The 22,920-nt window shown below is 46.1% G+C and overlaps 1 protein-coding gene across 1 annotated transcript in view; it reads left to right on the forward strand.

Moving 5' to 3' along the window:
- The first annotated feature begins 14,132 nt into the window (after positions 1 to 14,132).
- Positions 14,133 to 22,920, forward strand: part of SLC4A4 (solute carrier family 4 member 4) — a 122,997-nt gene continuing 114,209 nt past the window's right edge. The window contains exon 1 of the mRNA XM_041426904.1: positions 14,133 to 14,276. Coding sequence (XP_041282838.1) covers positions 14,194 to 14,276 — 83 coding nt within the window. The 5' untranslated portion in view covers positions 14,133 to 14,193. The remainder of the gene's footprint in view (positions 14,277 to 22,920) is intronic.

Genomic DNA, 22,920 nt, shown 5'->3' on the forward strand with positions numbered 1-22,920 from the left:
TGTTGGAAGCTGAAGCCTGGTCCAGCCTGGCTCAGCCCCACTGACGTTTCACCTGGCAACTAACAGACCTTTTCTTGTTGCAGTGTGGCCCTGGCCTTTTCAGAGGCATCTGGGCACTAGACATATAATCTCTTTTATCTGTTCTAGGCACCCCTGCAGCTCCTGGTATGGCTGGCAGTATCTGAGAGTCTCCCATTGCTGTGAAGCTGAAAAGGGACTTGCTCCAGAAGCACAAGAAAGGAGCAGAAATGCATCACAGGTAACGGGGGGGAGTCCGTGGCTACAGCTGTGCTGGAATATTTCTGACTGATCCACACCCAGTGTACGCTTCATCAGGACCCATGACTTAATATTTTACTTGGGCACTTCTAGCTTATGGTTATATGATGGGAAGAGAGGAAAAATAGAAACTGGTTCTCTGGTGTCAAAGTCAACAGACATTGTCCAGTGCTTTTGGAATCGGGCTGAGCAAGTGTGCCCTGGGCTGGTGGGAAAATAGCTTGTGGGAAGAACCTCTGTGCTCCTGCAAACCTAAAGGAAAGTGGGATTAGACTCTCAGGCTGTTCCATGCCTGAGTAATGCCACGGAAGAAAAGGAAAACTGGTCAAGGAAAACTGTTAACTGGTGTAAACAACGGGACACTGTGCTGCTCTTACAAAGGGTTTAACTTGGAGACCTGTCAGCAATTAATTACAGTTGACAGTCTTTTTTTTGGGTAAAGAACATTTTATTATTAAATCTGCACTTACCTTCACAGGCTCAGGAATTTTGAGTGTTTGAATTGGTTGCGGAGGCAATTTAGCACCTAAATCCCTTTGGAGATGAGATCATGCCAGTTCTTTCCATAACAAGTGTGTACAGTATTTATTTCTGCTTTTTATACAACTGCCATTTTTTAAAATTGTCTTTTGGCTCAGCTACTTAAAGCCAACCTCTCTTATTGCCACAGTGTTCCGACAGTGCCTTCTAATCATAAGGCACCCAGGAGGAATTCAGTCTAACACTGTCTTCCTTCAACTGGTTGTTACATCATCCACAGAAAGATCACAGAGATAACCCTTTGTCCCAGGTAAATTAGAGCAAGTGGAAGAGCAGAAGCAAGCTAGCATTACTTCTCCCCAGACACAAAGTGAGAGTACACTAGGGAGAGGACTGGCTGACCTCAGAGCAGACTTGCCTTCTGGAGGGAGGAGGTGTCCCACTGCTGCAGGCTTTGGGAGCAAAAAGGTCCCAGAAACAGTGGGGTAGAAACAATGATAGCTCCAAAAGTCACACTGTTGTTTAACATGTCCTCTCCCACTCTGGTTTCTGGAGCTGCTGAGGAAGCGTGCTGGCTCTAAGACATCAGCGTTTTTGCTTGGAATGATCTGTATTAAGTAATGGTTTGAAGGGCTCAGGAGAATACACAAGGGATGGGTGTCTGTGGGAAGAAATTCAGTGCTGTCTGAAAACAAGAGGCTCCTAACATTTCAGAAATTACCATGGTTTTGGGTGTCCGTGTTGGGGTTTATCCCTTTTGGTACCAAGTCCCAATTTCTAATGGGAAATAACCTGCATGATGCAAACTGGGGGAGCTGAAGCACCTTGGTGTTTCTGAGAGTCTCCAAGGGGCACATGCAGAATGAATTCATGGCTCTGGTAAGTGTTGGCTGGAGAAGGAGCCACTGGATGGAGCTCTTGTCCTGTGGTTGGCCACCACTGGTTACCTGAGAGGCATGACCTGTGCCGGTGAGGAATTCCGCTGGAAAGCCAGTCTTTGAACAAGGTAAGGGGCTGGCATTCCAGTCTGATAGCGTGGTGGTGACATGTGATAATGCTGTGTTGATCTGTGTGGGAGACCACATTCATCAAGGTGGGCAAGCAGGTATGGCCACCACCAATTTGGGAAAAACCCAAGTCTGAAAGGTGCCAGGTAAAGATTTGGTCTGAACTGGTGGCTCTGAGCTTTCAGAGCCAAATGCTTGTGGTTGCAAATAAGCTGCTCACCTGAAAATCAACAGATTTCCAGATGTAAGGAGGGAATAAATCCAGAAAGAAAGCTACATGTATGTGCAGCTCATGTAGTTACTGACATCAAAACTGAAGCATTTCAGAGAAACATGATCCTGTCCTCCCCTGGAGATGGGTGGTTGAACTTCATTCCTGTTGTTGGCTGGAAGGAGCAGAATTGAAAGGTTGAAGTCTCAGGGCTGCTGAGGCTGACACTGTTGGGAGTGAGGATTGCAGGGAGTGAGGGGTCAGAGAAGGTCATGTCGTTGTATTTGGCTGCAGGTGGTGGTTTGAAGCTGTGTCCTGAAGGGAAATGCTTTTAGCAGAAAGATTTCCAAATGGCGTTTGCCCTAGTTTTGTGACAAAGATGTTGTCAAGAGGGGATTTTCATGTGATTAGTGCTTACAGGCACACAGTCTGAAATAGCTTAAAGGGTCAACCTCCTCTTCTTTCCACAAGTGAAAAAGAGGAGGACACTTCTTCAAAACCTACTGAAGGTTTTTTTTTTTTTTTTTTTTTTAAATTGTTTACTGTTTGACCTGACTATTGGGCTTCCTTGAACTGAAACAGGCCATTTAATGTCATTTTATCTGCCTTTTACCATGCATTTAAAACAGGGCCTTTGCTAGTTGCCTGCCTGGTTAGGAGTTAAAAGGACAAGTGAAACAGTGCTTATGACATACTGTGTATTTCTAAGACATGGAGTTCTTTCAGAGGAAGGAATTAGAATTGGAATGCTTCCAAAATCCAGTTTTAATAAAGTGTGTGTGAGTTCAGAAAGGAAAAATTCCTTTCTTTTCATTTGGTTGCTCTTCTCATAAAAAGAGTTTGGATCTATGTACATGTGCATGTTGGATCACCACTTTGGGCACAGGTTTAGGATACTGCTGCTGGGATCTCTGTACCTGTCAGAATACCTTGTTTTAAGGACTGTGACTTGCATCCTTTGTTTATTTTTGTTCGCCAGTTTGGGATAATATTGCAAATTACTTGTTTCCAAAGAAAATTAAGTGTTTACTGCAGGAATTTGAGGGTGGCTCAGGGTTGCCTGAGATGTACCATTTCAGGTGCAGTTCTGCATCCAGCATTTTTTTTTTTCTTCTGCCTGCAAAAAGGGCCAAGGATGTCACATGTGTCTGAGAGTTAACCCTGCCCTTCCAACTCACAGTCCTGGCCTTCCTTGTTAAAAATTCCTGACTGGCCATTCAAAACCTTCCTTATTCATGTCTGTGCAGAGATTATTAGGACAACTATTGGGAGCCAGTGGTAGCCAGAGGGCTGATAGCACAGCTGAAAACAAACAGTGACGTGGTGCAAGGTGTCACTCTATTGAGGCTTTTTAGAGTGTGCTTCCAGCTGTCCTACCTGCTTGGTGCTGCTTGGACAGAACAAGGCTCAGTTCCCTGTTGTGTGCTGGTCTGGGCCACACACTGCCCCTGTCCCAGCAGGAACTGCCTCCCAAACAGCTCCCCAGGGCTTGGGTTGCTGGCTGTGGGTGATGAGATGCTGCTGGGAGAGGGGTAAGGAATGGAAAGAGGATGTGGGTCACATTTTTTTTTTCAAGTTCTTTGTGGCATATGCGTTATGGCACGATGCCTCTGGAAAAGTAAACAGCACTTCAGGTTTAGTCATGCCCTGTGCTTATTATAGTCCTGCTGAGGGATTCCAGCAACTTGAGTGCCAGTGCCCAGCACTGGATAGGCATCCCAGCCACAGAGCCATCTGCCTGGTGGGTTGGGAAGAGCCTCTGACAGCTGGTGGAGATGCTGGGTGGGAAGAGCTGGTGCCCAGACAAATGACACGCTAATCCCAAGCCGGAAAAGGGGGGTGATGCCAGCCGAGCGGGACGGGGATTTTTGCCTGGCAGGTGTCTGCAGACCTGCTGGCTCCCCAGAACGGGCGTTCCTCTCCTTCTGCCAGCGCTGGCCTCGTGCTCCCAAATTAGCCAACACTTGGGCAAAGGGTGAATAGAAATGACATAGCTGAGAATCTGACTGTGCCCTGCCTAGGTGCATGGGAGGGTCATCGGGAAGGTTAACGCGGGGCTTTCTGCTGGGTAAGCTGCAGGAAAATTCTTCTGCCCAAATTCCTGCTTGCTTGCTGAGCTTTGACTGCAAGAAGAGTGAAGAGAGCACATGAGAAAGCTCTCCAGGGAATGAGCAGCAGGATGGCCTTAGGAAGGACAGAGTGCCATGCTGAAGTTGGATTTTCAGCAGCTGATATTTTCTAATATGAAGTTGCAGCCCAAAAATGTGGAGACAGAATATAAAAATATAGCAGTGAAAGTGACTTTCCATGCTAATGGCTAATTTTGCTTTCTGCTTTTAACTCTGCTCAGCGTTAGCTTTGAATCTACTTACATGATGAGGACATCAGCACTGCCTGGTTTTGAGAATCAGGCTGGCATTTAAATGCAAGCTGAAGTCTATTTCTGCAAGTGTGATGCAGAGCCCTCTCACCAAACCGTTAGAATTTCCTGCTAATTGTGGTGTTTCATTTCTGGCCAACTGCATTCCAGAATGGCCTCTCTCTAATGTGCTGACTCTATTTTAGTAGATAAACTCCCCAACTTAGCAATAGGAAATTTCTCTTCCTTGCACAGTCTTCTTAAGCCCCTTTAAACTAGAAAGAAATCTATAGGCTAATGTGGTAATTTTGATTTATTAACTTGAGGTAGGTATAAACTCTTCCTGTTGGAATGTTGACAATGTTTGGCATAGAATGGAGATGCTGGCACATATTGTATAGGAGGCCTGAGGTCTGTAATAAATACAAAGGCCATAAATATTTAAGGCCTATTACATCCCATCCTACCTTTAACACATCCTTTAGTACCAGCTAATAGAAAATAACTTAAAGGAGATCTAGGAAAAGAGCTGAAAATGAATCTGTGACACTCTGTTACTTATGGAAAATGGAATTAAGGTTTCCAAGGCAATGCAGGGAGCCTGGTGCTCCCTACACATGCTTCACACAGAAACACCTGACCTGACCCAGACCTGGGTCTTGAGCTGGGGCTCAAGGCAGTGGTTGCACTGAACAGCAGAGGGGCAGCCCCCAGACTGGGGGTACCTGGGAGGCCACACACCTTCCCTCAGACAGCCCAGCCTGTCTCTGCTTTCACGGTTCACAGTCCCTCAGAGGAAGGGACACCTTCCACTAGCCCAGGCTGCTCCAAGCCCTGTCCAACCTGGCCTTGGGCACTTCCCGGGATGGAGCAGCCACAGCTGCTCTGGGCTACCAGGGCCTCACCACCCTCACAGGGAACAGTTTCTTCATAATATCTAAACCTTCCCTGTGTCCATTTGAAGCCATTCCCCTTGTCTTGTCACTCCTGTCCTGCCCTTGTAAAAATTGCTTTCTTGTTTAGAGAACGTGTCTCTTCAGAGCTGTTTTGAGAGTTCAGAGTGAAGCCTTCTAACGGGAGTCAAAAGGCAACCAGGAGATCCTTAGCACTGGAACTAAGTTTACTCTTTCCAGCAGTAAAGGAAATTCCCCTTGTTTCCCTGTCTTTATTGGTTTGGAGGGTTGAATGTGGTCAGAGTTAACTGTTAAGTGGAAAGCGAGGGTTTCCTAACATAAAAACCAAGTCTTTGCTGGGCTAAGAATTCCACATCTGTAGGCTGTGGTGGTGGAGATGTAGCTAGGAACACCAAGAGCCCTGTTTTCAGATTCCTCAGCTTTTGTCTTCTTCCAGTGAGTCAGTATCTATTTCTGTGTGAAAAAATTGCAACACGAAACACCTTAAAAGCACTGATCCCTACAACAATAAACAATTAAAAGGAAAAATTGAATCCTTCCTCCAGCAGAAAATCAGAGCCGAACCGCACTTGCAAGGAAGAGCGTTTTGTGATGTCCTTGATAACATAATAACAATAAAGGTCACAAGAGCTCTGCCATCCTGAGACGTGATGTTGCTTGCTCAGACAAGTGGCCCCTGCTGAGACTCAGATCAGGTACGTCTGATAATGGGGATGGAACAGCCGTGTTTATTTTTGGAATGTGTCAGAGAACCTGTTTCTGGTCCTTGCTCTTCCATAACAGTCAGGTATTTATTTACATGGTCAGAAGCTCCAGGGCTTCTCCCGTAAAAAGGAGTTTATGTATCTGAACAGTTCGTACCTTTCCTTCCCCTTTGTGTGCTGATGGCATAAGATCTTAGAACAGAAGATGGAAGGGGAATGGGATATTCCTTATCTGAGATTAGACTGTTGCCAGAAGGAATGGTTTCAGCCTTTGTTTCTTAGCAAGGAATTAAATAGTAAATATTGGTGGTGTAAAATCTAATTTTGGTAGGCTACTCCACATTATAAAGTATCATGATGATGCAGTGGACATAGAAATCTATCCAATTATTTGCAAGATGATCAGGAGTGCATTTTTTACTTTGTGTGCCAATCCATACTGAAGAAAGTAAATCAGGAATCTCATGGGTGGCCTTACCCTGTGAACCAAGTGTGCCTGGGAAAACTAAATGGATGAATGTGTGTGCCTGGTTGTTTTGCCTACTTGGGCCCTTCTGTTTTAAAATCTTAGCAGCTAATTTGAAAATTAATTGAGAGCACTGAATTTTCATTTGTAATACAGGCAATATAAATATAGAAGTCAGTGACCTATTCAATCAAGTCAAACTAAGAAGCAGCAGGAAATCTGAATATACTGGTGAAGTCTTATATTGCAAACCTTCACTTCTCTTGTTGGACGTGAGAACATGACTGATGGTGTGTAAAATGGAAAAGATCTTAGGGGAGAGACATCATAAATAGAGGCCAGACTTTAAGCAAGCCCTTACAGAGTGAGGGAGAAAGCCACTGGATTACAAAGCCAAAGTTCAGGATCTCTCCTAGAGCCTGCAGGAAAGACTCAGGCATGCTCCTGTAAGCAGAGGCTCATGCAAGGATTATGAAGGACATGGTTCAGTTGCCAAGGGAGGGGGAATATGCTGTTTAGCAGTTGATGGGACTTGACCAGGAAAGGTTAGAAAACTGCCAAGTCTGGATACTTTTGTACTTTTAGGCAGTTCTCATATAAAACCAAAGACAGGCTGTTGTTTTGGCACTTCAGGAATGCTTGGTCTCAGAATAAATGTGGGTGCTAAACATCACTTAAGCCTTTTACCTGCCTGCATGATACAGTAAGAAATGCCTGAATTGCTCTGCTTGCTTCCTGTTCTGGGGGACAGGAGGGAGCTCAGGCAGCAGCTGCCAAAACTGCAGCACTTTGGGGCTTAGCTGGAGGAATTTGGTTTTGTGTTTTCCCACACTACCTCGGAGGTCTTTGAACATGGTTTTCTTTACGACTCTGAGGAGATGTTTTGAATCCAAGTCCCAAGGTTTTGGGTTTCCCTTTTAGTAAAGGTATTCAGTCCAAGGAATGTGGTGGGCACGTTGAAGTTTTCCTTGGTGTAGTTGCCATGCAGTGTTTTCTGCTCTGGCTGCTCCGATTTGCGAGTGCCGTTGCGTGAGTGTCGTGGTTGAGGCTGTGTGGGTTGCAGTGCATGGGACACATTCTCACTGCTTCCTGGTATTCACTAAAACCAGTGAACTCGAAATAAATAATGTTCAACTGCTCTAATTTTAGCATAAAATTAAGATAACTTGTTGGCCAGCATTATTGTTCTAAAGACCATAACGTTGTCCAAGAAACCAGCAGGACTCATGGGCACGTTCTGCTGGAGAGTTTTCACACAATATCCACCATACACTGTTGTCTGTTGCTATGAAACAATCTGAGAAGATCAAATGGTGGATAAACATTGCATAACTCATCAAAGAGATCAAGTAAGGTGTAGAGATAAGGGATGGAAGTAATTGTGGCACTGGTAGAGACTTGGGGAGGGGTAGAGAGCTGAGGCTGGAAACAGCATTGAAGCCACACAGGCAGGAAGGAGCAGACATCGTAGTTAAAACACTGGTAAAAGTTCTTGTAGGAAGCTTCATGCCTGGTACTTCGGTCTGATCTCGTGGTATTTTAGAAGGATTTCTTCTTTCCATGCAAAGGAGTCAGAAAATATTTCTACCAAAAAATTAATAGGAAATATTTACAAATTTGAATAATTTTTCTTACTTTGTTTCATCTTGTTGCTTACTTAGGAGCTTCTTCATCCTAAAAGAATGACTGCTGTCTTTGTAATGATGTTCTTTATAACATGAATATTCCACCATGCCAGAGCATCCAGGCTGACAACATAGAGTTGTCTTTGCTTACTAAATCACCCCAGACTCGTGCTTCTTTCATGTGTTTATGCAGATTTATTAAGTCCATTCTTGTCATCCCTTAGCAGAAGAGATCAAACAGAAGATAAACCACTCATGCCTGCAGCAGCATTCCTGTGTTGGCCAACTGCCTATTCTTCTTTTTCCAGAGGCACATTACTCCATCCCACCCAGGAAAAATGCTCTGGTAAAAAGTTTAACTTTGCTCTGTGCTCTTGGGGTCATCAGAGAGAGAACCTGGTTGGCAGAAGTGGGGGGATTTTCCAGCAAGCTGTTTGTTAAATGGCCATGGAAAATGTCTGACCACTCAAAGGGAAGGAGGATGGAGTAATGTCAACTCTTTGGTCGATGAGTAAGAAAAAGCTTCAGCAGGTTTTTCAACTTGATGTTTGTCTGAGTTAGCGAAGAATTTCAAGTGATTTCAAGAGAAATGGATTCTGCCACTGACTTCACTGGGTGCCAACTCTGACTTGGAGATAATGTTTACTAAATTGAGTTAAGAATTTCCCTGCTTTTCAATACAGGAATCAGGAGAAAGATCCTGTTAAAAAGAACTGCAGAGACCATTTCAGAGCTCTTGTTTCTGGTGACCTTTTAATAATGCACAGCAGGACAGAAAGAAGCAGTGGTCAAGTTCCCTGGCTTCAGACAAATGAACTCTATTTTCTGAGGCTGGGCTACTTCAGCCCGTGACATTCATGGCACGTAACATTTTACAGGCTTCCAGTGGCAGTTCTACGAATGTGACAACGGGGTGTCAGCTCCAAAGGAAGGAGCCTTTCCCATGTCTTTGCATCCCAGATAAATCCCCTTGTGTTTTGAGTTTTGGCGTCTTCAGCTGATTACTCATGCAAAAGCGTGAGGGGAAATACTACAGAGCTAATGATAATCACTTTTAATTAGATCCTGCAGCAACCCCTGCAAGAAATTTTAAGTGAGCGATGCACACACTCTGTGAGATTAGGGCTGCTTTGCGGCCAAAACCATCGGATCCTGGGATGGTTTGTGTTGGAGGGGACCTGAAAACTCATCTGGACACGAGTCTCTGCAGCATGCAGGTATGGGCCCCAAACCATAAAGCACAAAGAAGTGTTGGAATACACGGACCTGTAAGTATTCTGCTGATATTTGGGCACTTGATGAGGCAGCTAGAAAAGCAGGAATTTTTGATTAAACTCCTGTTAACACAAGAGTGAGAACCATTTCAAATACGCACTCTGTATCCCGAATGTGAAATCGTTCTTAGGAAACTGTTATATAAAAGGTCTTGCAAAATTACCTGCTTAAACAATGTGTCCATTCCGTGCCTCCTGTAGCATTAGCAACAGGAATGAGTGGTGGTATTCCTGTGGGGCAGGTGTTGGACAGGATGTATGGACATGTGGTTAGCCCTAAGTCTCCCATGTCTCTTCTTCCTGTGATTTCCTCTGTCACAAAGGAAGCGCTAAAAGAAATCATTTTGTAACTGAAGAACCAGACGATTTGTTGTTGTTAACAGGAAAATTCTCCAAATGAAAATGAGCCCTCATTTTGAAAGCCTTGAACTTGTAAATGGATCAATTGAGCCAAGTTTTTCAGGAAATAAACTTGGACCTCTAAGCTCAGCACTCCCTCCGGAATGGCTGAAATGCAGGGCTGCAAGTGTTCTCCCTGAGCTTCTCCCTGCTGTTGTGCTTGTCAGTTTTCAGGCTCTCTGAGAAGGGAGCTTTCCTGCCTTCTTGTTAGTGGAGATCAAAGCATGGAGAAGTTTAAGAAACCTGAGCAGGCTTCTGGGTGAGTCAGTGGTGTTTTCTGAAATTCAAGTCAGAGTCTTTAACCCTGGTCCCACTGGCAAACCAATCGAGAGGCAAGTTAATAACAGAAAGGAGTTAACTCCTTTCTTCTTGGGTTCTCAAAATGCCTTTAAAGAAGATTTTAGGATCTTTCTTTAGGATCCTCATTCTACACACAGCAGCAAAAGGGTTCTTTGAATTTATTTTTTTTCCCTCCTTTCCTCGCCAGTGTTCATTTTGGGACTTGTCTTGTGTTGCCTTTATATGTAGAAGGGATTCAGTTTCTTCATGCAGAAAAGCCCAATCTTTATTGTGTAGGTCATATTTTACAGGATTACCAGAAGGCACTGTGTCAGATCTCATTGGTGCACAATACATTGACACTTAGTTTATTGGTTAGTACATGGTGTTTTGCATGTCTGTCAAACTCCTGTATTTATAGTTAGTTTACATGTTTTTCCTACTGATTCCCACGAGACAGATCTTACTGTTTATGCAGGTGCTTGTTGTTTTTCACCTAAGAATAAATTGTTATGCTAATAAGATTTCATATTAAGATTGTTTTTGCATGGGAACTTGCAAATTACTTAGCTGCACTTAGAAGAAATGTCAGGCTAGCTATAAATTTAACAGAGCAGGCCTGATTTGATGAGTCCTTTCTTTTATAATTCTTCTACCTGTCCACGACAGTCTTGGTTTAAGACAATCTAAGGAGAACATTCTGTGCAGGTTTAACCAATACCTTTGCACCAATAAGGAACCAATACAAGTGGAAACAAGTGAAAAAATATCCGTTTATTAACAAGAGGATCAGCAACAGGCAGAAAATAACACTAAGTGCTAGATACAGAATTGCTAAATCTCAGAACCCCAAGAGAAAGAGACCTGAAGTGCCAGACAAGTGGCAAAAAGTCCTCTTGAGAGCCTTCCCTTAATACTGGCCAAAAATCAGATGAAAGAAATATGTTCAGCAAGGGCACAGTACAAGTATTCAGACTTGTGGACAGGATCCATATAAACTACTAATTTTCTAACAAATGGATGGAATAGTGTATTTTCAAGATGTTTGCAATGCTGCCTCAACAACTCCAACAGATAAAAGAGATTTATTTTGTTTTCTTTCTGAAACACCTCTGAACAAACGTGTTTGGGACTGAACTGTGTATTTTCCAAGAGCATGTTGTGCTTCTTCATGTTTGCAGTAGGGATTTACAAGGCCATACAGACAAATGGTGGAAGCTAGGGATTGAGCTGGCCTGAGCAGGGATGTGACTTGTCCTTCATGTGACCTGCCCATCATTCCTGTGCAAGAGATCCAAACCTCTCTGGTAGGATGTCCAGAGGCTTGGCAGGACGGGGTGGTGCAAACAGAGAGGGAATCTAATTAGTGCATACAAGGGTCTGGAAGATGGGTGTCCAGAGGATAGGGCCAGGCTCCTCTTTCCAAAGAGGGCCTTGGATAAAGGGGTGTGGAATGGGACACAGAGCAAGGGATAGGCTCTGGCATTGCTCTGTCTTAGGGTCCTGGTGATCAACTGCCCCTCTGGAGTGAATTCCTGTCACAGCTCTGCACTGGCTCCCTGGCGTGTGCCCTGCTGAGCAGGGGCAGGTTTTGTATGTCCTGTGCTGGAAGCAGGCTCTCCAGAGAAGGAATTGGCTTTCACTTAACCTTTGCATCTCCTTCTGCAACTTGTCTTTAAGGGTGTATCTGGAGTGTTCAGTACCACAGTGTGTTTTAGTATGACCCATTACTTGTCTGACACCAGTGCTAGCTGTAAAAGCCAGAAATGTACATTTTGAGAGGCAGTTAAAAATAGCTTGGTTTGTTATAAATCACCCTCCCCTACCTGGTATTAATTTCCATGGAGCTGAAGAATTTAAAATTCTCCTGGTTTCTATAATGGCTGCACCCTGAATTCGGAATACTGCCATCAAGAGTAAGTTCTTTCCAATGTACTGAAATCCTTACAACTGTAAAAAGAGAGAAAACTGCTGGATACTCTGCTGTGTTCTTTTTCTGTCTTTGCATTCTTTTTCTTCTACCTTGTGCCTTTGAATCCTGTTTGAATTGAACAGGATTCAGTTCTTCATTAAGTGTTCTTGGACTAGGAGCAGTATTGCTTTGGCTTTGTTCCCAAACACAAGTTAATGTAAGGGGGTGACAATCCAGCTTTCCAAAGGGGAAAAAAACCCCCAAAACAGAATAACCTGACGGGCTGGTTGTCAGGCTGTGATTACCTGTTCAGGTGTACCAGACTTGTGTATTCCCAGGTAACTTGGCAGTACTGACTTAATTTAGACCAGGTATGAAAACACTGCCATGCTTCTGCTTCCTAAACCAGTATGCATTCAGAATATATCTTCCTGTGGACACTGTGCTTGGATAACTCAGGGGCACAAACTCAGCTAAGTTTCCTGCTCTGCACACATAATGTGCTGGTCTGAATCTTATTTCTAGAATTTATTTCCATTCTCATTTCTATCACTCAGTACCATTCCTTAAATCAATCATGTTTTCAGATGTTTTCAGACTTGTTTCCCAGAAGTCCTAGCAAAAAGGTAGCAGGAAAAAGTGAGTGTAGTGCAGAGTTAATTACCGAAGGAAAATCTCTTCTGAGGCTTAACTGGAGGCTAATAATGAGTTTCCATTGCCTGGAGGTGCATTGGATTGAGAAGGAAATGGGAAAGGCACTGGACTGGGGTTAAACTCTTGTTTTTTCCATGCTGGAGATGGCAGATGAATAAATCCATTCCTCTTTGTACCTGTCCATCGCAGGTGAGAGCATCTCCCCCATGTGCCTGGTCTGCTTCCATCCTAAGCGTTTGGGAGCAGAGGCTGTGAGCCTCTCTGTGCAGCTCAGCAGGCTCTGGGGCAAAGCAGGGTGCTGGCAAGTGCTGCGCAGGAGCAGCCAAACAGCGCGGCCGAGCCGGCGTTACCGCAGCTACGCCTGCTGCAGGACTTCAAAGGGAAAGCAAAAACCCTGCTTCAGCCATACGTGACCTGAGCCCATTCACTCTGCCAGTTCATGCCTTTCCAGAGACTTGCAGTGTCTGAGGTGGAGGGGAAAAGGGATTTCCTTGGGAATGGCTTTTGGGTTTGGTGTTTTATCTCATATGCTTGCCTTGAAAAGGGAGGTACATCCTCTGTTTGCTTGTAACTGCTGAGTAAGGAATCTGATGGGTTCAGGTACAACTGGGAGCAAGGTGTACTCTATGCTCCAAGAGAGTTTGGCTGTGGAGAATTCATATAATTAGAGAATTTAACCCATCTTAGTGTCTGAGATAAGGGTTTTGTGGAGGCATATATTGCATTTTGAATGAGTAGTCAAGCCTTTGCTTTTGGGTTGAGAACCAGGATGAGGGCAAGTGTAGGTGCAATGAATAGCAACCCAAGTGACACAAGGGAGAAACACTGGAGTCCATTGCTGAACCACAGGTCTCCAGTGTCTTCAGTGCTTCTGTACATCAACAAAATGTTCATCCTGGCTCCCACTGTCAGCTCTTCCCTTTTGGTGGCAGGTGTTATCTGGCCTTCATCTGGAACTGGATGCAGCTTTCCCTTCTCGTTATTGCTTCTGCTTGTTGGCAGCCTGGAGCTGAAACATGAGATCATGGTTGTGCCGTGTCACGTCCACGCATGCTGCCCTGAGGGGGGGTCCCACGGCAGCAGTGTGGGGAGGGCACACAGCAGGACGTGGGGCTGGCTTGTGGAGGCACCACGTTTCCAGGAAAAACACACGAGGGGAGGGATGGGCCGAGGTGAGCGGGGTGAAGGGTCAGCCCCAAGATGGGCAGCCTGGCCCACAGACCAGCAGCCAAGACGTATTACTTACAGCGTCACTGGGCAAAGAGCTCGCCTTTCACCTGTGGCATGTGCAGAGCAAATTGTAGCAGAGGGATACTGCAGTTTGTCCTGGACCCCATGCCCTCTGTGCCGGCAGCAGAAAGGCTGGGTGTTCGTGGGGTGTCCCCCACTTTGGGGTGGCAGGCATTGCTGCTCTTGCTTGGCTTTCAGAGGCTTTAATGGAGACGCTCCCGCAGCCTGCTGGGCAAATGAAGCAAAATGTCACGGGGGGGAAACTATTTGATCCCTTTCTCTGGGGGGGCAGAGGGGCGGGAAGAAGTGGGTTATAGTAAATGTCATACAGGCCTGGAGCTGGAGCGTCCGTTCAAGTGGGACAGCCTTTGCAGGGCTCTGCCTCTCAGAACTGGAGCAAATGTGGAAGGCGAGCTGCTGCGAGCCCTTGGTTCTCCTGCTCAAGGAACCCATGGGACAGCTGGATCTGTGGAGGGACTGGAGGTAGGTCTGGGCAGCCTGGTTTGGGATGGGACACTGAGAGGCAGAATTGATCAGGGGGGTTACAATGATCTCCAGTCTGAAATCGTAGCTCCGCCCTTTTCTCTCCGTGCCAGACTTGGTATTTCACCAAGTTTTTCCTGTTGATACGGGTCATGACCCATGTAAGACTCTTCTCAGGTGCAAGGTCTTTTGCACCAGCTCTGTTATTGTAACAGGAGAGCTTTCCAGAGAATTTAGGAACTGGAGAGTCCTCAGAAAGACATCTCTGGGGTTTTCACAATCCTGTGCCTTGCAACAAGTCTGAAAGAATTCAGATATCCAGTGGAAACCTGTCACTTTGCTCTGTGTTCCTGCTTACTTAATTGCTGGTATGTGGATGAAGACTGAGTGATTTCATGAAAATTCATTTTTTTTATCCCACGTGCGATCTGTCTAGCCTGTGCTAGCATATACAGTTACTTCTCAGATAACATCAGCCTTGTGGCTTGTTGTCAGCAGCAGATGCTCTTGTGGAGCCAACTTTTTGATCTGTTTAAATCATTCAGATAAGTGGTATAACATCTCCCTGGAACACTGGGATAGCAAGATAAACCACGTTCCGTGTCAGGAAGAGAGAGGTTGTGTGTCTCTCTGTATCTCTCAGAAGCTGTTGAATGTTTTTCTGCATTAATCTGCAGCCATAACGACCTAACTCTAACCTGCAGTTATTAATTGGGAGCAGAGCCAGCAAATGGTGCAGAGGTGGAGCTGATATTCTGAGAACTGTGGAAAACAAAGCCAAGGAGAAGAGCAGCAAAGGCAATTGGTTTGTAATAACTGTGTGTACAAGGAAAAATGAGGGACAGAGGAAGGCAGGAGATGTGTTTAATGGGCTCTGTGTTTCTCAGAAAGACCTAGTTGGGAAGACGTGGCATAAATAAGCCTTTGAGTCATTCCTTTTCCACAGTGAAAAGCCTCGTAAACGTGTCGTCGCAAACCACGTGCATGCTGAAGATGTGCAGTTTGATAAGCTATGATGGACTGTGCTCTAAGTGTGACAATAGCGAGGGCGTGTCTAAACACAATATTTTCCCTCTCCCGTGGAAAATGTTTGCAGTGGAGCGGGGGAACCAGAGTACTGGGATATATTGCTTATGCCACAGTAAGGGAAAAGACAGGAACGACATCCTGAGGGAGAGCTTTGGAGAGTGCTACAGCTTTCACAAGGCAGACACCGCTTGTCACCTGCAGGGATTGCTGCCCAGCTCAGGGTCCTTTCCCTATCCCCAGCTGCATCTTCCACCTGCTCCCAACCTCCAGCACAGCCATGAGGGCAGGGATGCCCAGGGTCCCTCAGGAGACCCTGCCTTGGGACTTCCCTGACGCCTGGGAGACAGGAGCGGCTGTGGGAGCGCTCGGGGCTGCGGCACAGGTGAGAGGGTGGGGAGCACAGCGCTGGCTCGCTGCCAATGCCATCGCTTCTTGCCATTCTTCCTCCTTTTATTTTCTTTCCCCACCCCAAAGCATGGGAATGTAGTAATTGCATTTTGACCCAGTTTCCAAAATCACTGTAGCATAGACTTCGGCGGGGGGGCTGGGGGAACCTCTTAGGAATGAAAACCAGCCATTAGCTAGAACCGGAGGGGCAGGAGCAGCAGCAGACTGTTACAAGTATGCACTAACAGCCTTGTAGAACAACTGTTATCCTGCATGCTTTTATGGGGAAAAAAAAGGTAATTGCGTTTACATTTTTTTGATATTTGATCCCTGGTACACAAACCTTTTGAGCCTGAGTTCAGGTTGCTTTCAGCTGAAGCCCTCTAAGCACAGAGGCTTGTGTCAAGTGCGTGGATTCTCCAAACTTGGCTGGAGGTTTCATGGCAGCCTTTCTTGTGGTTATTTCTGGTACCTCTGGCTGCCAATTGGAATGCAGGGCTGTAGATCTGTGGGGAAGTGGAAAGGGATGGGTGTGAGTGCCTGTATGGAGTAGGAGCCCTTAGCAGCAGGAGGGTTGGGTTAAGATGGGGTTTTGAAATGCACAGAGACTTGGGGAGCAGATGTAGGTATGAAATCCAAACCAATTTCCTCATTCCGGCTATTAATACGAGATGGAAAAAAGGTCCTTTGAAGTCCTTTCAAGAAGCAATTAATATCCCTTGGAATCTCCCCAGCAACTCAGTGAGGAGTCTTGGAATTTAACCTCACAAAGTAAGATAGATGGGAAAGGAGAAAGAAAAGGCCAGAAGATGTTTTCTCAAGGGATGTGTCCATCAGTGTCCCTCAGCTTCTGCTGCCTTGCTATCCTCATTGCCTCTGTCCCTGTTATGGGTAGGGCACCTGGAATAGTTACACATTCAGCCTAGGGATACCACCAGGGCTTGAACATGGATTATGCTGCCTCTGCTGTAGGGGAGAAGCCAAGGATGTCAGTGCCCCAGGCTGCGTTTTCCACAACAAGCAAGGCTGTACATGAAGACATCATGCCCTGGAGAGCAGCTCCTCCCTGATCCACTGCAGAGCTTGGTAAGAGAATGCTCTGGCACAGAGGATGAGCTGGTAGGGACCTTGAGGATGTCCCCTCCCTTGGTGAGGATGGATGGGAGCTTTGAGGTGGGACCACGTGTGTGGGGGAAAACATAACCAAAAGTACAAGGCTTTGAGAAATGGAGATAGTCCTCATGTGCTTGTATTAATCAAATGATATGTGAGATTCTCCAAAGGCAATATTTTATTCTGGAGTTCATTTCACAAAATGAAAGCCTGCCCTTTGACAGCACTCATATTTTGTTAAAATGCTCCACCAGAACATGCTGTCCCAAATACTCCGTCATGCCTGAGCCCTAAAGCACACAGAGCAGGATGTTGTCTCAGGACAGTCATCTCCTGTTGCTACACAAATGTTGAGGTGAAGCCTGAGTTTATTAGTTTTCAAGGCAGAAGATATTGTTTCTGCACATTTTTATTTCATACAGTGCCTTAATTTCTATTAGTCTTAAGCTGATGTGCCTTGGATTTATTTTGCTTGCTGGAAGGCCGGAGAAGCTGAGGCCAGGACATTTCATCTCTTCCATGTGGCAGCTTGGTCCTCGTGGCTGTTCTTGTAGATCAGTGCTCTGAGGTTTCACTGCCTGCCCTTCCCAGTGCTTCCAGAGCACCAGGAACTCCTTGGCCTTCAACTCCTGCTCACCAAATTGCCTCCTTCCTGTGGAGAGGAGCTTGGATGTGGGTTGTTGGCTGCAGCCTTCGCTAGGGACTGCTGCTGGAGGTAACCACGAGAGGTATTTAAATAGGTGGTTTCAGCAACAGGTCTTGTGGGCAGGTTTCTCATCTGAACTTCCTGGTGCTGCCTCACATGAAATGCACAGCTCAGTGATTGCTGAATGGGGGGAGCAACTCTCAATATCATGGAATCACGGAGTGGTTTGGGTTGGAAGGGTCCTCACAAGTCACCTCATGCTAACCCCCTGCCAGTGGCAAGGACACCTTCCACAAAACCAGGTTGCTGGATATGTGACAGGCAGAGTTTTCATACCTATGGGGGATCTATCCAAAGGTTTTCCAGTGGAGTGTGTGGCTCTGGAAGGTTTCAGCTCAGCTTGCTTGTCCCTTTCTTTGGGAAGAATCCCAAAGATCTGGGGCTGTGTGCAGGGGGTATTTCTCATCTGCCTGCACTTCCAAGAGCTTCTGCAGCAAAAGGCTGCAGAGCTGGAAGGAGCATTGAAAGAGCAGCCAGCTCTCAGGGGTGCTTTTCCCTTATTTTTTTGGCCTTGTTTTGGCTTGGACAACACATTTCTCCGGTTTCACTTTCACTCAGATTTTTTTTTTTCCTAGAACTCTTTGCTCTTCAAACAGCCCTAAAGTGGCAAAACCCTTTTGGAGTTACATATGCTCCCGAGGAACTGTTGTTTGCTCTGAACTAGACTGTTTCTGCTGGAGTACCTAACAAATAATTTAAAAGTCATTAAGTCCTCAAAGCTTTATTTATAGAGTACAAATTTCTGGCTAAATGTGACCTGCCAATGTTTGGTTTTCAATACTTTGTTTAGGAAATGTTGATATAAAAGATGAGAGACAGAACAAGAGATGTGAAAATCCAAAGCCGTGAATGATGCTGCTGTTTAATTATGTGAAAAGAAAAGAAAACATTTCTGATGACCCAGGATAGACAATGGGATAATAAACTGAAGCCCTAGGCAAAAGAAAAAAAAACAAACCCAAAACAACAAACCAAGCCAAACTTTTGTTGTGTGGCATCACAAATTGTGTTCTTAAAAATTATCAGGAGTTGAGAAATGAAATGACAGAAGGGAAAATACAATGTATTATAAGTACCAGCCACTCCTGGGTAGCCTTTTTCTCCATACCAAGAGAGGGCCCGCAGAGGAAAGACATGAAAAGTTAGCCAGTGGGAACACATTTTTCACTGGGAATAGAGTACATTATCACAATAGGAGAATTGTTAAATGCAAAGAGCTGAGATGAACTGAGAAAAAGAAGAAACATTGAGATGAGTATTTGTTGTTTAAATTGGCAGAGTGAGGGGAAAATAGTGTTCCAAGAACAATAACCTAAATAGCACTGTAAATCAATCGATGGTAGGGTGTCTGGAGCTGAGCAATATAGATGTCCATGGATTTACTGTGTAGTTTCCTTTGGTGCTAGTTTGATAGCTTTTTTCCCAAGTATCCATTGTAAGACATCATCTGAGAAGACTGCTCAGGTGTGTATATGGCTGGATGAGGTAGAGACATTGGTGATTTATCTGTGTGTATTTCAGATTTCCTGCAGCTAGCATTTTGGCATATCCAAAGCCCTGCGGAGGTGTCCCAGATGGCATTTTTTACATCAGGAAAAGATGTAGTCTTGAATTCAGGGGATCACAGTGACCTGCCATTCAAGTTACTCTTTCCTTCAGGATACAGGATGCTCAAGAGCAGATGCTCTGTGTTGTAGGGGCAAGGATTCAATTTTAGAGAAGCAGGCAGGAAGAGGTGTACATCAGGGAAAGCATTTCTAATCCTGATACCTGTCACCATCTGCTTGTGGGAAGTTATCTCCAGCCAGAGGGTGAGAAGGCTGGCTGGGGTGCTGCTGTATTTTGACAGTAGAAATCCAAGTAAGTTGTAATTTTTGTCTGTACTTGTCATGTTGTTGGACTTGACCTTCCGCTGAGAGTGGGTGAGATTCCTCCTCATCCTTCCAGGCAGTGATAAAATATTAGAAGCCTTCCTGAGCTGGTGCTCAGGAGGTGAGGAGGATCTTGATGAAGATGCTGGTTGTTGCACTGTGAGGATTTGGTGCTCAGAAGAATTGGTCTGGGTCACAGTAGGTGCTCTACAAAAGGGCTGCAGGGCTTCTTGGCCCATCCCTCTGAGCTGTTTTGGTGGCTTTTTTTTTTTTTTTTTGGCACAGGATGCCAATAGCTGAGGAATGAGGAAGAGAAAGGAACTCATCAAAATGACAGCTGGGGACAAACTGGGAAAATAAGAAATCCTTCTGATGTAAATACTGCTCGTCCCATTTGCACCCCATCAGGTCTGTACCCCATTTTTATGTGGCTACAATAAGCCTTGTGCTCAAGAGGTTTGACTTCAGCCTTGCATTTCCCTCCTATGCTGAGAAGGGAAAGGATCTGTGTCCTTTCTGACCTGCTTTGTGTCTGAACTCACTCTGAAGCAGAGAGCAGGTGATGTGTTTGAGAGCCCAGAAGTGCTTCAGTCAGCTGAAGCTGCCTTAGCCCTCTCTTCCGGAGAGGGGGAGTATTTGTTGTCCCAGGGTCCCAGCAGCAGAAGCGTGTGTTTCAGCATCCTACACTCCAGTGGGTATTGTGGGTGTAGGAACAAACACACTTGCTTTATTTTCACAAAGCCCTGCGTTTTTGGCCCTGACCAAAGGCTGCTTTGGCCTCGTTTCCCTGTGGCACAGAGCAGGGCACCACTTGAGGCGTATGAAATCTGCTTTCTCCCTGGGGCCGGGGCACTGAGCTGTCCCTGTGCTCGCTGCTGAGGGGACACTGGCAGCTCACCCCCTCGGGGGGCTGTGCCTGGGGCTGCCTGCGGACCTGGGGGTGCTGGGGGGCACGGGAAGCAGGGGTGCTTCCCAGCAGAGGGCCCTCGAGCAGCACTGCCAGCTCCTGGCCAGCGCATCCCTGGCCCCAGCAGCTCGGGGGCTCCTGGCAGAGAGGGATGCACAAGTATGGCAGTTCCGTGTGCTCTTGGAGGAGCTGCTCTTGCTGGGAAGGTAAGGGGTGTTTTTTTAAAGAATGCAGTCCTGGAAGTCGGTAGGAGACTGGCAAGGCTTGCTCACAGGGCTGCAAAGCCCAAACCTGTGTTGCTTCCCAGAGGAGTGGAACACAACTTGTGTTTCCTAGCCCTTGAGGTGAACATGCCATGCTTTCAGTAGCTAGCAGAAGTATTGTAAGGTACCAGAAGTACAATGAAATCACCTTGAACCCCATGGTTCCCAATAGCCCCAGCTGATGAAATCACCTTGAACCCCATGGTTCCATGAAGGAACTGCTGTGACCTGAGTGGCTCCAAGTGCTCCAGGATGGCTCATTGCTCTCAAGCAGACACGGTGCATTATTCATGAGAGGCACATCAAGCACTTCACAAAAACCCCCATAACCCTCCGGTGTTCTGCTCTGTCTTACTGCAGCTTAATGTTTTTCAGCACCTCCTGTTTCTACCTCTTCCAAATGAGTGAGCCAGGGCAGGGAAGTCGGTGGGAATTTGGCAGTTTTTCTTCCAAGGGCCCTGCAGTGGTTTCCCAGGGAATGGGCAGGCAGGGCTGAGCAGATATTCTTACAGAGCCAGCGCCCCCACTGCATGTTGTTTTCACTGCTGAGGCAGCACTGTTAGAAAAGTTTCCAAAAAGAATGGGTTTGCTCACCTTGGACCTTTACTAATCAGCTATCAGGCAGTGCTTGCTGAGATGCCATGTTCTGTCTAGATTTTTTGGCAAGTGGATGGAAAGGACAGACAAGTCCTGATCCTTGGTGACTTGAATACAAATATGAGAGCTAAGGAGTTGCTTTTTGTGGTTCCCTTGGAAATCAGCGCTATTGTACTAATTCAGCTGTAATACTAAGGAATGCAGTGCAGGAATTTGTTGAGTTCAGCAGCTGAAATGCTGCAGAACCCGTGTCTATGTAAAAGAGACCAGAAAACCCCTGAAACCTCAAGGTCACAAGGATAGCTGTGATCAAGGATCGAGTCCTGAAAAGGTGAGTGAGGGATTTTGTTGGTGTACAAAGGATCTGCTGCGTGCACAGGTGTGTTCAGGGTGAGCCGCTTTTGTCACGATGACTTGGCACTGACGTTTGTCAGCCAAGGAAAAGATACTGAAAGCCTCTGTGATAAGTATGCTGCGGTCTCTCTGCACCTAGATCCTTCCATGGCAATCTTTATCCTCTGAAACTTCCTGACTTAGGTTGAATTACTTGTGACTTAATCCAACGCAAATATTTTATCACTGGGTAGTGTGCACAAACCCCTGCAAGTGCAGGAGCTGCCAGTTTCCATCTCATTCAGCATCGCCTCTGACTGACAATGCTGTGGTCAGCATGAGCGCCTTCCGAGGAATCTACCAGAAATGCTGCAAGATATATTTATGGAATAACCTGCCCACAGGGAAAGTTTTACCCCAGCAGTTCCACCGAGCGTGTGCGTGTGTGTGTTCTCTAATCTTTACCATCAGAACTTTGCCTGTTCTCGTTATCCATACACATGTCAGACGGTGTCAATGACACTGATACCTTGCACGACCTCGCTGGAAAAGGAGCTCCTGAGTTAGCTGAGGGAGGAAAACGTGTGTGTGCTGGATGAGAAGGCAGGCCAGTGGTTCCTGTAGGCATTTGGGTGAAGGTGGTGTCTGTCCCGTGCCCTGCTGAGGCATCGCCTCGGCCGGGCTGTCGGCGAAGGCCGTCGGCAGAGCTTTTCCTCACCAGGGCTTTGTGAGCGGGACTGAAGCCAGCGGGCTCCAAAGGCAGGTTCAAACAGTCAGCCAAAGCCTTCCCAAATCCAGCTGCTTCTCTGTGGCCTGTGCAGGGAGGGCAAAGCTCGCGGGCTGTTGTGCTGAGCGACGAGCTCCTCTCCAGTCATTAAACCAAGCAGAGAACCCTGGAAACGGCTGGGGAGGCTTGGCGAGGGAAGGTGCGAGCCGAGGGGTGTCGGCAGTGCCAGAAGGCACACAGACACGTGTGATGGACAAGGCTGCTCCAGCCAGAGGGTTTCCCTTTGTCAGTCACGGTGACAGCGTCGTTAGTGCGCTTTACTGGGTGTTTCTCTGCACAGAGAGCGTACTCGTTTTTAAACTTGGTCGAGACCACTGCCCTGGCTCTTGATTGAAGGACTTGAAATGGCTCTGGTGGCGTTTTAGATGATTAAATGCAGCAATGTGATATTTAAAGACTGACTTGGAATCATGCATCCTGATAAAGAACCATTTTTTTTTTAGCCAGGAAATTCAATGCACAGGTTTAAAATGACAGTGTCTGAAGTTACAGTGAATTGTCAGGAACTGGAATTAGTCCAGTTAATCAGGTTTGTTTCTGAAACAGTGAGCTAAGAGCCGGCTGCTGAGAAGTATCCATGAGGTGCCTTCATTGAGGGATCCCAATGCATGGGGGGATCCCAAAATCCCCATGAGTTATCTAAGTGGCAAA

The sequence above is a fragment of the Onychostruthus taczanowskii genome, unplaced genomic scaffold (assembly GCF_017590055.1).
Source record: "Onychostruthus taczanowskii isolate IOZ18803 unplaced genomic scaffold, ASM1759005v1 scaffold114, whole genome shotgun sequence".
Taxonomy (NCBI): Eukaryota; Metazoa; Chordata; class Aves; order Passeriformes; family Passeridae; genus Onychostruthus; species Onychostruthus taczanowskii.